The sequence below is a fragment of the Lontra canadensis genome, unplaced genomic scaffold (genome assembly GCF_010015895.1).
Source record: "Lontra canadensis isolate GAN:19392208 unplaced genomic scaffold, GSC_riverotter_1.0 scaffold41, whole genome shotgun sequence".
Taxonomy (NCBI): Eukaryota; Metazoa; Chordata; class Mammalia; order Carnivora; family Mustelidae; genus Lontra; species Lontra canadensis.
This window is the reverse complement of record NW_022631035.1, coordinates 3400907-3415944: the sequence shown is the minus strand read 5'-3', so window position 1 is coordinate 3415944 and position 15038 is coordinate 3400907. Positions and strand designations below refer to the sequence as shown.

At 63.3% G+C, this 15038-nt stretch overlaps 1 protein-coding gene across 1 annotated transcript in view; it reads right to left on the bottom strand.

The window, feature by feature from the left end:
- DNAH17 (dynein axonemal heavy chain 17) overlaps window positions 1-15038 on the bottom strand; it is a 91501-nt gene that overhangs the window by 11643 nt on the left and 64820 nt on the right. The window contains exons 56-70 of the mRNA XM_032870483.1: window positions 14182-14415; window positions 13217-13381; window positions 12137-12232; window positions 11752-11969; window positions 9961-10168; window positions 9708-9823; window positions 8088-8280; window positions 7537-7772; window positions 6863-6985; window positions 5100-5304; window positions 4507-4671; window positions 4123-4263; window positions 3838-4008; window positions 2198-2320; window positions 1519-1712 (exon numbers count right to left, since the gene is read on the bottom strand). Coding sequence (XP_032726374.1) covers window positions 1519-1712; window positions 2198-2320; window positions 3838-4008; window positions 4123-4263; window positions 4507-4671; window positions 5100-5304; window positions 6863-6985; window positions 7537-7772; window positions 8088-8280; window positions 9708-9823; window positions 9961-10168; window positions 11752-11969; window positions 12137-12232; window positions 13217-13381; window positions 14182-14415 — 2588 coding nt within the window. The remainder of the gene's footprint in view (window positions 1-1518; window positions 1713-2197; window positions 2321-3837; window positions 4009-4122; window positions 4264-4506; window positions 4672-5099; window positions 5305-6862; window positions 6986-7536; window positions 7773-8087; window positions 8281-9707; window positions 9824-9960; window positions 10169-11751; window positions 11970-12136; window positions 12233-13216; window positions 13382-14181; window positions 14416-15038) is intronic.

Sequence of the window (15038 nt, the reverse complement as noted above, 5' to 3'; positions counted from 1 at the left end):
GCTCCCCAGGAGCCCCGGGCCTTCTGCACCACAGAAGCTGCACTTTTGGGGGGAAAGGCAGTTTGCCGGCCCCCACCTCCCGCCCCGGGCCAGTCGCTGCGGTCTCTGAGCCCGTGAGCCTCCTGGCGCCCGGGTGTGGGCCAGCTGAGGCTTTGGCCCCGGGCGCACACTCCGCCTCTGGTGTCCGGGGCCTCTACGTTATTCACCGTGGACTTGAATGTCCTTGCTCGGAAGCCCCACGGCCCACACGGAATCAGGGAACTCCGCTTTCCCAGACACTACAGACATGTCACCGAGCGGGGCTTGGGGTCGCCCCGGCCCCAGCGAAGCGCACAAAGGCCTGAGGTACTTCCTCCATCCAGGCGTCCTCGGGCCGTCACACGTGCGAACCCGGGTCACGCGCCACCACGCGCCGGGGGCCGTGGGCCTGGACACCTGGCCGCGCTCCCTTCCTTGGCCAATGTCCCTGCTGTGACGGCCAGGTGTCCTTCCCCTCGACCTTTCCTGAACTTCGCCCAAACTCCTTCCGGTACGGCTGGCCTCCGCAGCGAGGCTTCTCGTCTCCCTCCACTTCCTGCTGTCCTGCCCGTGCCCACCCACCCCCAAATGGAACCAAACAGACATGCTTTGTGAACAGCCAGGCGCGGGCTGGGCCTCTGCTTTGTCAGAAGGGAGTTCTGTTCGGGACACAGGTGTCTCTCGGGGCATCTGCTTTGGGGCAGCAAGGACCACGAAAAGGCAAAGACACTGTATTGTGTCCGAGAACGGGTGCTGGGCTTGACCCCTCGTCGGCTTTGTCCTCCTTCCTGTGGTGTCTCCTTCCTCCCTCCTTCCTGTGGCATCTCGGTCCTCCTTCCTGTGGCACCTCTATCCCCCCTTCTATGGCATCTCTGTTCTTCCTGGGGCATCTCCGTCCCCCCTTCCTATGGCATCTCCATGCTCTCAGGTCAGCCTTGGGTCAGGAGGAGGGAAACCCTCCCCACTCCAGGAGAGGGTAGATGGGACATCTCAGATGTCACCCGTGGGGACCGGCGCAGTGTTGTGTGAGGTCGCTGCTCCTGGAGTCCTTCTGTGGAAATGACAGGCCCAAATGGAGAGTGAACAGGACGGGGACGAAAGGCCACGGTGATTAATTTTCCAATTGTGCGGGGGCTCCAGGGGCGGAGAAATTATTCATAAAATCAGAACAATTCTCTCTGCAAATGAGCCTAAGCTGGCCCGAGAGTTAACTTTAAATGTAGCCGCTGAGGGCATGCGGGTCCCCGGAGACGGCGACTCAACCCTCATCTGCTCCCCGCTGCGTCCGGAGGGACCCGTGTGGCCTCAGAGTCAGTGACGCCCACACTTGGAAGACAGTGTTGGCTCAGGGTTGGGGCGTCGCCCTGTTTCCCCTCACGCGTCCCTCAGGCTGGGGGGAGGGGAGGGGCGGGGAGCGCCTGTGTGCCTGTGCGCGTGTGCGTGAGCGGGTGTGCGCCTGTGTCCCGGCGCAGCGCCCCACCGCCCGGCCCCCACGCTCACTTGACTGCGTAGGTCATGCGGTCCGGCCGCAGGCACCGGACCACGCACAGCTTCTGCAGGGCCGTTTTGTTCTTCCACTCCTTGGGGAAGATCTCCTTCTCGGGGGCTTCCGACTCCACCAGCTTCTTCCACCGCTTGGCCGACCCTTCGATGTCGCTGTCCAGGTTCTTGAACTCCTCCATCTCCGACAGGGCCTGGGGGCGGGTGGCCTCTCAGCTCCCCCCGTGCCCCCGTGCCCCCCTGCCCCGGCGCCGGGAGAGGGTGGGCCGCCTGGCCGGGCCTGAAAGTGAGCAGCCGGCGCCCTCGAGGGCCAGGAACGCGGACGGAGGGTCTAGCTTAGGCACCCGACCCCCGCCGCCCCTCCCAGGGGCTGAGGGACAGGGGCCGCGCCCATCACGGGGGCCGCTGCCTTCCGGCCTTCTGACCCGAGACACGGGGGCCCCTGAGTGCTTGGGCCTAGGTCAGAGGAACTGCCTGGACGCTGGGACCGCCGGGATTGGGGGGCGGCAGCAGTATCGGGGCAGCCCTGGGCCCCCCTGGGGCCTGTCGTGGCTCAGCTGGCAGCTGGCAGGAGCCCTCTGCACCTCGGCCCCAACTCTGGGGCCTCCCCGGGTCCCTGGATGTCCGTCCCAGCGAGAGCAGCGGGACCCGCGGCAGCAGGGAGCATCCCAACACCAACCTTGATGCCGCCCCACCCCTGGTGCTGAAGGAAGTCCACCGGCGACACGACCCCAGCCTTGAAAGGGAACCGCAGGAGGAAATCCAGCTCCACTGGGTTCAGCTCTTTCTTCATGGACAAGACCTGAGGGGACGTGGGGGCCGCTCAGCGTCGGCCCACAACCGGGTGGAGGGGTGGCCAGCGGCCCCTGGCAGGAGTGCAGCAGACCTCCTTGGTCACGGTCATGGTCATGGGTGCGGGCACGGGACACGCCGGGGCGTTCTCACCCCTGGAGGAGGCGCTGTCCTGCCCCTGGGTCCGGACGAGACTTCACATTCACCTTGGCTTGTTGTCGTGATTTTAAATTATGGCAAAATACACATGGCGTTTACTATATTAACCCAATCGAAGTAAGACATTTTAGTAAATTCATGTGTACAGTCACCACTGCCACTTAGAACCAGAGATTTTCCATCTTCCCGAAGGGAATCCCTGAGCAGTGCCCCCTGACCCGCCACCAGCCGCTGGTGCCCCGGCTCTGGGCCCCGTCTGCCTGTCTGGCACAGTCCGTGTCTCGGGGATCCTGCCAACGCGCCTTTCCCCTCTGGCTTCTGCCGAGGTTTGTGCACGCCGTAGCGGGGGTCAGTCAAGCTTGGGGGTGCGGAGAAGGCACGTCTGGCTTCTCAGCTCATCCTTTGATGGAGACCCGGGCTCCGTCCACCTTGTGGCGGGTGTGAGCAGAGCCGCTATGAGCGTACCTACACAAGTCAGTTTTGGGGGACACACACACTCTCTGGGGGATTTTCTGGGTCATGTTCTAGGTCTCCTCGTCGCTCATGCCCACCAGCTCTCGGGGCCTCCAGTTGGCTGGGTCTCGGGTCCCAGATGGACGGCAGGGGAACCGGGGCCGCTGCACACACACGGCCCCGCGCAGCTTCCCTAGGACGCTGAAGAACAAAGACTTTCGCCTGCATCAGACTGCTGCGCGCACGTGCTCTCTCTCTCTCTCTCTCTCTCGCTCTCTCTCTCTCTCTTTTTTTTTTTTGGTGGAAAGAAAAATCTCTTTGGAAAATTAGGGAAAGCACCAAGGAAAGAGCCTCATGCCCTCCTCTCAGCAGGAAGAAGCCTCACGGAGGGGTTGCCGTTCAGGGACTCGCAGATAAAAGAAAACCTCCTCGAGCTGGACCCCGAGTTCGGATGGAAAGCAGCCTTCTAGAAGCTCTCAGGAAACTAGTGCTTCTCACTGTACTTACAAGATGCCATAAACAAAAGGACAGTCGGGCTGTTTTATCGATTCAGTGCAACGAAAATCTGAAACAGCCCAGCAGGTCCGTATGAACAGGAGGAATATTTATTCCTTTGTGTCTCTGTTTCCTTAAGAAACGGCACTTGGCATCCACGGAGGGTAACCTCCGGCGCGGACTGCTCCGCGGGCAGCATGTGAATGTGGTAGAACGATGTTTCCTCGTAAAATTCTCCTTCACAGACCTCCCCCTCGGGGCTCCCCTTAAAACAATGCCTCACGTCGACAAGACAGAGTCCCAGGCACATCCCGCAGCGGGGACGGGAAGGGCAGCCAACACTGCCCTGGGGACTGGCCCTTGGGTGTCGCCGCTGCTGCAGGCTGCAGACCCGCCTTGGAGCGGGGAGGCCAGACGCACCTGGAAGGTCACCTGGGCCAGGAAGATGAGCTTGTCCCGTTCGAAGAGCCCGCGGGCCGTGTACATGTAGACGGAGTAGGTGATCTCGTCCGTCAGATTGACCACTCGCTGTCTGACCTCCTCGGCGGGGGCTGTCCTCTGGATGGCCTTCTCGAACACCACGTTGAAAGCCTGGGGAGGAGAGCATGGAGGCTTGCGCAGCTGGACCCCGAGGCCGCCCCACGCTGCCCGCCGGGGCTCTGTGGATGCCAGGGCCCTGGCCCCCGAGCCTGGCCGCGGCCGCACCTTGAGCGAGAACTGATAGATGGGGTTGATCTTGTTGAGGTCGTTCAGGATAAAGTACAGCAGGGATGCTCTCGCCGCGGCCGGCCGGTAGTTCTCTCTGGCCTCGTTGATTTTAACCTCTGTGGTTTTTGCCTCTTTCACCTTAAAAGAAATGGGGCTTGAGTGGGACGAGTGGGCGGACAGCGCCCGTGTGCAGTGGCCTCCCCCGCGAGGGACTTGTGCTGGGTGGGGCCTGAGCCCCTGCTCCCGGCCCTGGCTCCCGGGGTCGGGGGACACGGGCAGCCGCGTGGCTTATCCTCCCAGCGGCCCGACCGGCAGTGCGGTGGCGGCCCCTCTGTGTGCCCTGCGGGGAGCACGGGGCCAGCCTGGGAGGCGGCCTCTCACCTTCTCCTCGATCTCATTGGCCGTGTGCTTGGTGGTCTCCAGGTTCTCCACCAAGGCTGTGTCCCCCAGGAAGTTCCCCGACGCGGCCGACAGCCGGGCCAGCAGGGAGTCCTCCAGCTCCTTCAGAACAATCTTGAATTCGTTCTGGGACTTGGTGAGGTTTGCCTGCGGGAGGGACAGCGCGCCGGGAGCACAGCTCAGCCGAGGCAGCAGCCGGGCGGGAGGAGCACCGCGAGGCTGACACGTGGGAGCGGGCCACCGGCAGCCACGTGGCCGGGGCGCGGGGACAGTCTGAGTCCGTGTGCGCTGGCGGCTGCAGGGGCCCATAGCCGAGACGGTGCCCGCGGCATGGCTGTTCGGTGCACGGCCGTCCGGGCTCTGCAGAGACACCTCTTCTGTCTGAGAAGCGGCTGCTGGGTTTGGAGTTAGGTCTGGCAGGTCGCGGAGGAAGAGCGGTTCCTTCTGTCCCGCGGTGGGATGGGCTGGGGCTCGTTCAGAGAGCCGCACCGGGGCGGCCGCTGCCCCGTCAGGGGAACCTCGCAGTGACCCCGGTGGCCCGCCCTATGCCGAGTGACGTCAGGCCCCGCCCGTACCTTCAGCAGCTCTAGATCCGGGCGCTCTTTGGCCACCACCGCGGCCAAGAGCTGGTCCTCGAGCCCGTCCCTGGTGACCAGGAAGTTGATCAGGGTGCACTGGGCTTGCATCTCGGGCTTGTAGTGGGGGTTGAAGTACTTGGTGTGCAGGATGAGACGGAACTTGGGGTGGTACTCCACCTCCTTGTCGCCGATCTTGATGAACCTGGCCATTGGGGGAGGGAAGGGTCAGGGGGCGCCTGCAGCAGCAGCAGGAGTAGCCTCCTGGTGCCCCCAGCCTCGCGCCGCCACGAACCCTCCTCTGGTCACCGGGTGAGGACAGTGTCTCTTCTTGCTCTAGTCTTCCTCTAGCCTACGGCCGGGACCCTCTAGCGGGTGCACCTGCTCTCTCTCTGGCAGGTTCGTCCGGATCTTCCTGGGGGTGTTCTCAGCGCCCGCTGCCCATCGTACTCCCCTGGGAGCCGATGCGGAAACACGCCGCTCGGACCCCACTCCAGAGTCACGAACGTCAGAGAGATGCTGCTACATTCTGGAAGCTCCCCGGCGGAGTCGGAAAGCAGCCAGGGCTGGAAGCTGGGTCGGCCGGTCCACTGGGGGGGGACCCCTTCTCTCTGCTCCTGCTCTTTCTGGTAAAGCTCACTTCCGGGGGCCTCTGTAATGTCACCCCTGGGGATCCCCAGTCACATCAAGCTCTGCTCAGAGGCTGGGACATCAGCACAATTATCGGCTACCTCTGTTCTGGGCTTCAGCACACAGCCCTGTTTTTACCGGTGGCTCAGACCTGCTCTGATGTTTCCCCTTTTTTTTTTAAGTTGATTTAATTTTTCTTTATGTTAGAAAAGTAATACAGGCTGAATGCATCTAGCAGTGAACGGAGAAGCGGAATGAGGCACACCCACCCGGCGGGCTCCGCTGTAAGAGCAGCGCGGTCCTGTCACGTGCCGCACAGGTGAGCCCAGAGCCCGCGGCGCCCAGGGAAGGCGGCCAGATAGCAGAGGGCACACACCACGTGACTCCCTTCTAGGACATGTCCAGAGCAGGGAGGTCTGTGGAGGTGAGAGCACGTGGGTGGGCGCCAGGGTCCGGCAGCTCGGGGAGGGTGCGGGGAGCGGGTGCATGGGGAGCACGGGGCCCCCACGTGAGGCGAGACATGCACAGCCCTGCGAGGGCTCCGAGGGCCACTGTGCTGGTCACTGTGAAATGACTAATTTTTATGGAAGGTAGATTTCACCTGAATAAAAAATATAGTACTGCAGGCACAGGGTTTGTAAAATGTGTGAAAAAGAAGAACAGCTTGACCAGTGGGGCGCCTGGGTGGCGCCTTTGGCTCAGGTCATGATCCCGGGGTCTTGTGATCCAGTCCCGCTTTGGGCTCCCCATTCAGTGGGGAGCCTGCTTCTCCCTCCCCTCCCTGCTGGTGCGCGCGGTCTGTCTGTCTCTCTCTCTCTGTCTCTCTTTCTGTGTCAGTATCTCTTTTTCTCTCTCAAACAAATAAATAAAATCTTAGGGAGGAGAAGCATGACCATCAAGGACGGCCGTCCGCAGGCTATCACGATGAGATGCTGGCGTCGCCATTCCTGACCGGGATGCGGTCCCACAGCTTCCTGTCTCTCTGGGGACCAGTGTTTGTCATAGACCCTGCTGCCTACCAGGATAGCGGGGCAGTTCCCCGAACCGCCTCCCTGCGCAGAGGCCACGCCGCCACGGAGCGTTGTCACGTGGTTCACGCAGGCTGACCTGTGAGGGCAGAACCAGAAACTCACTTTCCCTTTTTAATGGTGTTCCTGCCGAGCAGCGGGTCCAACACAGGGTCCACGGTTTCCCCAATGTTCTCAATGAGCAAGATGTCCCCTTCAGAAATGGCCTGCTCGATGATGTCCAGGTAGCTGTGGGCAGACGTGGGGCTGGGTGAGGATATGGGCCCAGAGACGGCCCCGCTGGGCGCCCCAGGAGGCAGCCCTTGGAGTGAGAAGACACTGGAAGGCAAGTGGCCGAGGGGCCAGCCGCTCCGCCCTGGGGGCCCGCGGGAGCGAAGCCCCAGCTGTTTTCACACCTGCGTCTGGTCCCAGGTCCCCCATCCGCCAGAAAGGTACATGGTGTGACCTTAGTGACCACCTGTGATGAGGAAATGCGTCCCACCGGAGACGAGAAATGAGAAAACAGCCTGCCTGAAGCCTTGTGGCCGGCAGGTGGCCGGGCGGGCCTGGAGCCTGGGTGAGCGTCCCCTTCCCAGAGCGGCAGCAGGTGGAGGGGGAGGGGCAGAGAGGAGCCCCGAGGCTCATTCTTTCCTGCTGGCTCTGTTCCTCAAGACCAGATAGCGGAGAACCTGCGCTCGGGCCAGGATCTGTGCGTAACGATCCCCCCGCCATCCAGCCCCTCCGGTGTGTGCGCAAGCCCGCGAGCCCCCAGCCCGCCCGCGCTGGCCGCCGGCCCGCACCTCTTCTGGCCCAGGCGGATGGCCCTCAGCTCGCTGCCATACTTGTTCCTGATCCATTTGATGCCCTGCAGCTGCGCGTCCACGACGAGGGGCCAGCGCTCCGTGTTGCACAGAATCGTGGCATTCTCAGTGGACATGCGGTCGCTGGGGAGGCCCTGGTTGTTCCAAGTGGCCACGTCTGCGTCATCCGTCAGCAGGCTCAAGGGATCCAGACCTTCCGTGATGGGGATGGGGACCTGCCCGGAGGAAGCGCTCGGGCTCAGGCCGGGTGGCTGATGTGGCCTCACTTACGGCTCCACGGGAAACGGCTCTCCAGGCAACACGGCGGGACTGTGGTGAGTTAGACCACGGACGAGCCGCGCGGCCTGGAAGACCGGCTCTCCCGCCGCCCTGACGGAGCGCCTTGGGACCCGCCGGGAAGGGCGTCCGCCTCAGCCAAGCTGGGTCACAGTTTAAACCCGCAGTGACCAGAGTGTCCGTGTGGGGGACCCCCCCCCCACTCAGGGACCTCCCCAGAATTCCTGACTGACGAATGTAACCGAACCACTTACCTTTAGCTGATGTATATAAGGGACCCAGAACTTCTCCATCAGCTCATTTCGGTATTTCTTGGTGAAGTAGCCCACGTAGGAGACGAAGGCAGAAATCAGCAGCACGTCCCCGCACAGGGTGACCCCCTGGCTTTTGAAGTTCTTCACCGATTCAGCCCAGCGCACGTTCTCCGACGCTAACCCGCCTACCAGCCTAAATGTGAGCACGTGGTCAGGGGTGGTCACAGGAACATGGGGGGCACAGCCAACGACCTCCACCCCTCAGTGCAGGGCGTCTGCCATTGCACATCCTGCCTTCGCTCCGTGCCTCAACAGCGGAAATGCTCTGGGGGAGACTTGGGGAATCACTGCTTTAGGGAAGCAGAGCAAGTGCTTTCTGGGGGCACCTGAGACCTGAGCTCCCCTGCCCCGGCCCCCTGCGCTGGTGTCACCTCAGTGCTGACCTTATCTGAACGTTTTGCCCGGGCACTAAAGCTGCTGTGGGGACGGCACTGAGTTCAGGCTTCGGCTAGTGGGGGGTCTCGGGGGAGGTGGAGTCCGGCCACAGTGGGCATGGGACAACGTGGCATCCGGAGGGGCCCTTGCCCCATGTGGAGCGGGGACTGTGGCGTGGGCTTCATGTGGCTTGGGCCATCAGCCTGAGAACTGGCCCCTGGCCCCAGACGTGACATCACGTCTGCGACGTTCGTAGAAAACACAGGTTGCCTGATTAGGTCCACGGAGGTCTGTCGTTGGTGTCACCCAAGGAGCCCTTGCTTCCCAAAGACCAAAAGACTGCTTTGCTTTTCTTGGCTACGGTCAAGTCCCTCAAACCCAGGATGACGTCCGCACCCTGCTGGAGGCCATTCTCCTGCGGCCTGGGGACCTCCCAGGGTCCCCGTGTGCACTGATGACAACCCGTCGGCAGTTGCCAGCCCACCGGGTGGGAGAACGTTCGACCAGAAGACCTGCCGCCCCATGACCGCCTCCCCTGGTGGCTCTGTGCCACTGGTCAACACCCAAGGCCTGGAAGGTGTGACCTGACACGGGCACAGGGATTTGCAGGACTCAGAGTGGACACACGCACGAGCCCTCTCGGCGATCGTTCTGGTGATCACACGTTGAAAGGGGCGCGTGTGGGGTTCAGCAAGATACATCATCCCGACGGGTTTCATCTTTGGGCGGTGCTATGGGGGCAACGGGAGGATGCAGACCGATGGGTGCGGCTCGAGCTGCATTCCCGCTGGGGCAGCGCTGCTCCGGGGTCCGTGGGCTTCAGAGGACACGGAGGGCCGGGAGAGCAGAGGCCCCGCGAGGCCGCACCAACACCACGGCGTGGTGAACGCGGGCCCGAGGGAAGTCTGCCCGAGCGGGCCCCTGTGCACGCCGCCTCCCAGGCAGGTCCGGGCAGGTCTGGGTTGGGGGGTTCTGTGCAGCCAGGGGTCTGGGATGCCCAGGGGCCCACCACGGAGGGCTTCCGGCTCCCAGAAGTGGAGGCACTGGCCGATAGCGGGTCTGCCCTCATGACTTCGTGCAGCGGGGGCGCTGCTGCCGTTCCTCCTCCTCCAGGGGCTGTCCTGTGGGCCGGGTCCTTCCAAGGGACCCAGGAGGAGGAGGGCGCCGCGGGGCGGAGCGAGCTACCTGTTGGCCAGCGAGATCACCCTGTTGGTGGTGTCGGCCTCCTGCTGGCACTTGATCTTCTCCGCTGTGGCCTTCTCAAAGGCCGACGTGAGGTTGCTCAGGTTGGCATTGAGTTCCTGGGAAAACACGGAGAGGCCCAGGCGTGGGGCGGCGTGGGGCGTCCTAGCTCCCGTGGGAGCAAGCGCAGCAGGGCCCACGGCTGCCCAGTAGCCCGCGGCGCTGGCAGTCCCCGTGCGGGCGGGCCGACCCTCACCGCGATCTTGTTCTTGATGCGCGAGAGCTTCTCCTGTGCCTCGGCCAGCTCAGCATTGGCCTCCTCCAGGGCCTGCCGCTTGGGGGCCACGTCGCAGTACACCTCGTAGAAGCGGACAATGTTGATGCACCAGGAGCACAGCCCCGCGGCCGCCGTGGACTTGGAGCGGATGAACTCGGGGTCGAAGGTGGGGTTGCCTTGGTAGGGCCTGCGGAGGGAACGGCGGGCGCTGGTCCGCTTGTCATCGGGAGTTACGAGGGGAGCACAGCGAATCGGGGTCTTTGGGGGGGGGCTATCTTCAAGGTGAAGAAAAGAATGAAGCACAGAATTCTGTTCCCAGAAGCAGAGTTTGAGGTATGGGGGGGATGAGACCCAAGGAGGGAATTCCTTGTCCTCTCTGTTTTGGAGGTCTGTCTAGCCGGCCCGGTTTCCATTCTCCAGAAATTCCACCCGTAAGCAAGGAACCCGGGGTTCGGAGGGGCTCGGCAACTTGCCCCGAGTCCCATGGACAGGAAGTGGTAGTTCTCCTGTGCGGGGCCGCGGGTCAGGTGCTGTCCCCAGAGCTTCCCAAATGGGGGAGTCCTGGAGCCCACTCCGAGGCAGCATGCTTCACCGCCCCATGTCACTCTGGCGTGACAGACCCAGAGAGGCGGAGCGTGTCTCCCAGCATGACCCAGCTGGAGAGGCTGGCCTGCACCCGGGGCCCGCACCCCAGAGATCCCCGCCCCCATCACGGTGCTGCCTCTGCTCCCCCAGGTTCTGAAAACCAGTATTTTAAAAAATGACAGCAATGTCATTAAGCCCAGCAAACCGCGCTGTCTGCAGAAAGGACTTGTAATGAGTGATTCAAGACAGGGATTGAACAGGGTTCTGAAGTCGGGTCGGGAGCGCGGCCCATCACCTCCTCCCTCTGGTTTGCTTCACACTTGGTTTAGGTGGATGTCAAAACGGGTTTGCCTCTTTCAACACATGTCAGACCGGTGGGGGTGCCTGTCCCGGAGCCGGCAGGGTCCACCGTGCAGGCAACATTGTTCTCATCCCCCAGGTTAGCCAGATGCCGGCCCAACAGTCACGGTGTACACACGGTACCGTTTCAGCTGCGCAGAGACCGACCCGGCCAGGAGGCCCCTCGGCGGGAGGCCTCGGGACCTTTGTCTAGTCTTGTCCCATGTCCACCCCGCAGCAGCCCCGCCCACCGGCCGCCTGTGTCCCTCCGGACGTGGTGCGCTCATGTTGACAGCAACGGAAAGAAGAAACCACACCCGACGGAGCCTGAGCCAGCAGGTGCTCACGGCACGTGTGTGTGCACGTGTGTGTGTGCACAGCACTGTGTATGTGCAGGGGTGTGTGTGCGTCCTGCGAGCCCCTGTGCACAACTGCCATTCCCTCGGGGGGCCCTGGGGGCCCGCACCTCCTGGTGTCCTAATGGCTGCTTGTGGGGTTGCTGGATGCTCCCCTGTGCCCTATGGGGAAGGGGCTGCCCGCCCGCCCCAATCCTTCAGGTGGGGCATGCGGGGGGCGAAGAGGTGCCTGGGGAACTAGGGCCATGCTTCACCTGGACACCCGGACTCTGGGGCGGCCAGAGCTCCCCAGGCTGCCGCCACCCACCGTCTCTGGGGTCCCACCTTGCTCCCCTGCCCGCCCTGGCGAGCACCGGCTGCCCTTGGGAACAGGCCGCCGGCTGGTGTGGGCCGGAGGGGCCCCGGGGACCGTGCGGAACCTGGATGCCCCGCGCTCCCGGCAGAGCCAGCAGCCAGCTGAAGCCAGCACTGTGGCCCGGCCCGGACTCACTTAAAAGCCTTCAGGCAGGCCTCGGGGATGTGCTCTTTGTCGAACTTCTTCAGGGAGTCCAGGAAGGTGTCCACTTTGCCCATCATGATTTTCGCGGCTTTCCAGCTCTTGTCTTTGGGGATCTTGCCCCCAGGCGCAGTCAGGATCATGACGGCGGCCGTGACATTGACCACGGCGTCCGGCGGGGACCCGAAGGACTTCAGCTCTGTCAGGTTGTTCTGGAAACAACAGGCGGCCGCTGAGAGGGGATGCAGCCCTGCATGCCGGGCCCCAGGCCCCCTGGCGACTGCGGGAAGCTGCGGCCACATGCCCGGACTCCACGGCGTTCTCCCCTGCCCCCTTCCCCTCCCCGCTCCGCCGTTTTTCTTTCTTTTCTGGTCCTCACCTTATTCAGAGTGTCGAGAGCTTCCTGCGCGGCCAGCAGGGCCGGCTCCGCCTTGGCCAGGTCTGTTTCACAAGCCTTTTGTTTCTCTGTGACATTCTGGAAGGAAGCCACACAGGAAAGATCAGTGCGGGGTGGTAAGTGTGTGTGGTGTGCGCGTGCGTGTGCGTGTACTGGAGCCCTCGGGGGCGGCGATGGAGCACGGGTGGGAGTGAGGAGGGTGGCCTTCCCCTGCCCCCTGAAGCCCGGGCATGGAGGTGTGACCCCCGTGAGGGAGCAGGGCTGTGCTCCGTGCTCCCCTTCCTGCCTGCGTGGTCCCCGCCCCTGCCTTCCTCCTCCCTGCTCCCAGCACTCAGGCAGGAAGAAGCTGTGCCGGGGCTGCAGCCTTGGGATTCTGGAACGGGTGCTGATGGGCTCCAGCTTCTGGGATTGGAGGGAAGACCCGGGGCCACGTGGACCCCGCACCACTGGCTCTGAGGCCTTCATTGTTCAATCTGTCCAAAAATGGACCTTTTCGGAGGTAGCACTCCCTCTCCCTGGTAGGAAGTGAGGGCATCTTTGTGTGTGCCCTCCTTGGGTCCCGAAGGACCCTCTGAGCTTCTGAGCCCCCAAGCGACGTTGGTTCTATCAGTAAGAAGAGCTTCAGTGATGGGGGCTTTGCTGGGCTCAGAGGAGGGAGGACAGAAGGGACAGGGTCTCTGCAAAGCACCGTGTGAAGGGTCCATCCAGCCCCCGACTCTAAGGACAGTTTGGGGCACGACTGCAGGAATGGGCCGGGCCCAGAAGGTGTGGGACTTGGCCGACTTCTTCCCTGGAGTACCCCCAGCCCCCGAGGGGAGGCACTTCTGAAAGCAGGGGTTGGAGAGAGACAGTCACCCAGATGTGAACAGCTGCTTGCGGCCTCAGAGGCCGCAGGGGTCACAGTCTGGGAGCGGACGTGGGTCCCGGCTCAGATCCCGCCTCTGCCAGCCGCTGGCCAGCTGCCGACCGCCCCGGGCCTGGAGGCGGTGCCGGGCGCGCAGCGGGGGAGGCCGGGCCGGCAGAGCTGCACCGCTGCGCTGGGGGCCGGGCGTGTCGGCGCACCTTGTTGATGACCTCCACCTTGGCCTCTTCCTCGTCAGCGATGGCTTTCTCTTTGCTCACTTTCTCGGTTTCCACGCCCACCACGTGGATCAGCTTGTCCGCATTCTCATTTTTCTGCTTGAGTTCGGCCTCCTGAATCGCCAGCGTGGCCTTTAAATCATCTACCTGGGGGAGGGACACCAAGAGACGGCGGGCGTGGGCTATGCCGCCCCATTCTCGATGGTTTCTCCTGCAAGGACGCCTCTCCGTTGCCATAACAAGACTGTGTCTGGAAGGTTCATCGGGGGGGGGGGGGAAGCAGCGGCCTGCTTGGCTGGCTTCTCCCTGTTGCTTTCTGCGAGAGCTGTCGGGGCGGGAGTGGTCCCGCTTGGGCCCCTCCAAGCTTCGTCTTCCTGGGACACCCCCTACCATCCTCCCCACTGCACGCCCCACAGGGGTGGCCTTGACCCTTGCCACGCTGCCTGCGGCAGGGGCACGCTGGCCTGGCTGTGGTTCCTGGGCTCAGTCTCCCTGGGGGCAGAGCCGGGGCGGGCCCAGCTGTGCAGGGTCACACCTGGGCAGAGACATGGGGTGGGGGGGCTGTTTTGCAGGCTCCCTTGGGGACACCAACAGTGGGCAGTGATGGTGATGGGGCTGCACGAGGGAGAGATCCTAAAGCCAGGAAGAAAACTGGGTGGCAAAAGCCTTTCCATCAGGGCACCACAGCGTGCAAGGCGTCTGGCAATGAGCGCATGGACACGGACACTCTTGACCCGATACGCAGATCCCCCTGGACTTGGGCCCCCACGTCAAAGCACCCAGCACGAGGACATCAGCATTGCCAAAGCGCGGTGAGCCCATTTCCTATAGTGAAGCCCACATGTTCTCTGTGGTTTGGGAATGGCACTTTCTCCGAGGCAGGAGTCCTGTTTCTCTCACTTGGGGGAGGTTCTGGGACCCGCCGGCGGTGCCCCTGCCATCCCTACCTGGGCCGCAGTGCTCTGCAGCTTCATCAGGCCGTTCTCTAGCCTCTCGATCCTGGCCACCAGCTCCGTTCTCTTCTTGGCCAGCAGGTTCTGGTAGAGTTTGATCTGCTCCAGGAAGGTTTTGGGTGTGGTGTAGTTGTAGCGCCTCTCCGTGGCCAGGTATGCCTTGGACATCTCGTTGACCGTCATGTGCACGTAGGCCATGAAGAGGCTGATGGAGTCCTTGACTTCTGGCTGCAAAGGAGAGACGGGCCATTTGTTCCCTGTTCCCTGGTGGGAGCGACCCCACTCCTGCCGGTGGGGGGGGGGTGGGGAGGAGGCTGCTGGCCACCGCGATTCAGCAAGGCGGGGTTTCCCTCCCTCGCCGGGACCTCGCTAAACCAAGACAGCAGTGCCCGCAGAGGCAGCCCGGGGCGCCGGTGACCGTGCTCCAGCCCGTGCCTGGCTAAGCGCCAGGGACAGGACACAGCGTTATTCCTGTGATCGTCTCTCCCTGACTCACCCGCTTGCGGCCCTAGGGAAGTGCAGGGCCAGACAGCATGTTCGAGCCACCCAGCCTTCCAGCAAGCGTTTACGCGCATTTCCTGAGCTGTGTCCTGGGGTTCGGCAGCTCCCTTCCCACCTCGGGGTCATTTGGGCTGCCCCACCTGCCTGCGGGCTGTGTCCCAGGAACCGTCCAAGTGACACCAACCGTAACTGGAGTTGAGGTGGGGACGTGTTTCATCCAGCGCCTGCCTCTTCTTGGGCATCGACCCTGTGGCCCCGCCTGGTGCCAGCGGTGAGGCCATGCCCCGATCTTAGAGGGCCACTGTCTTGGGAGCTGGACACCCACGTCCGTGCCCAGGCCCCACCCCCGG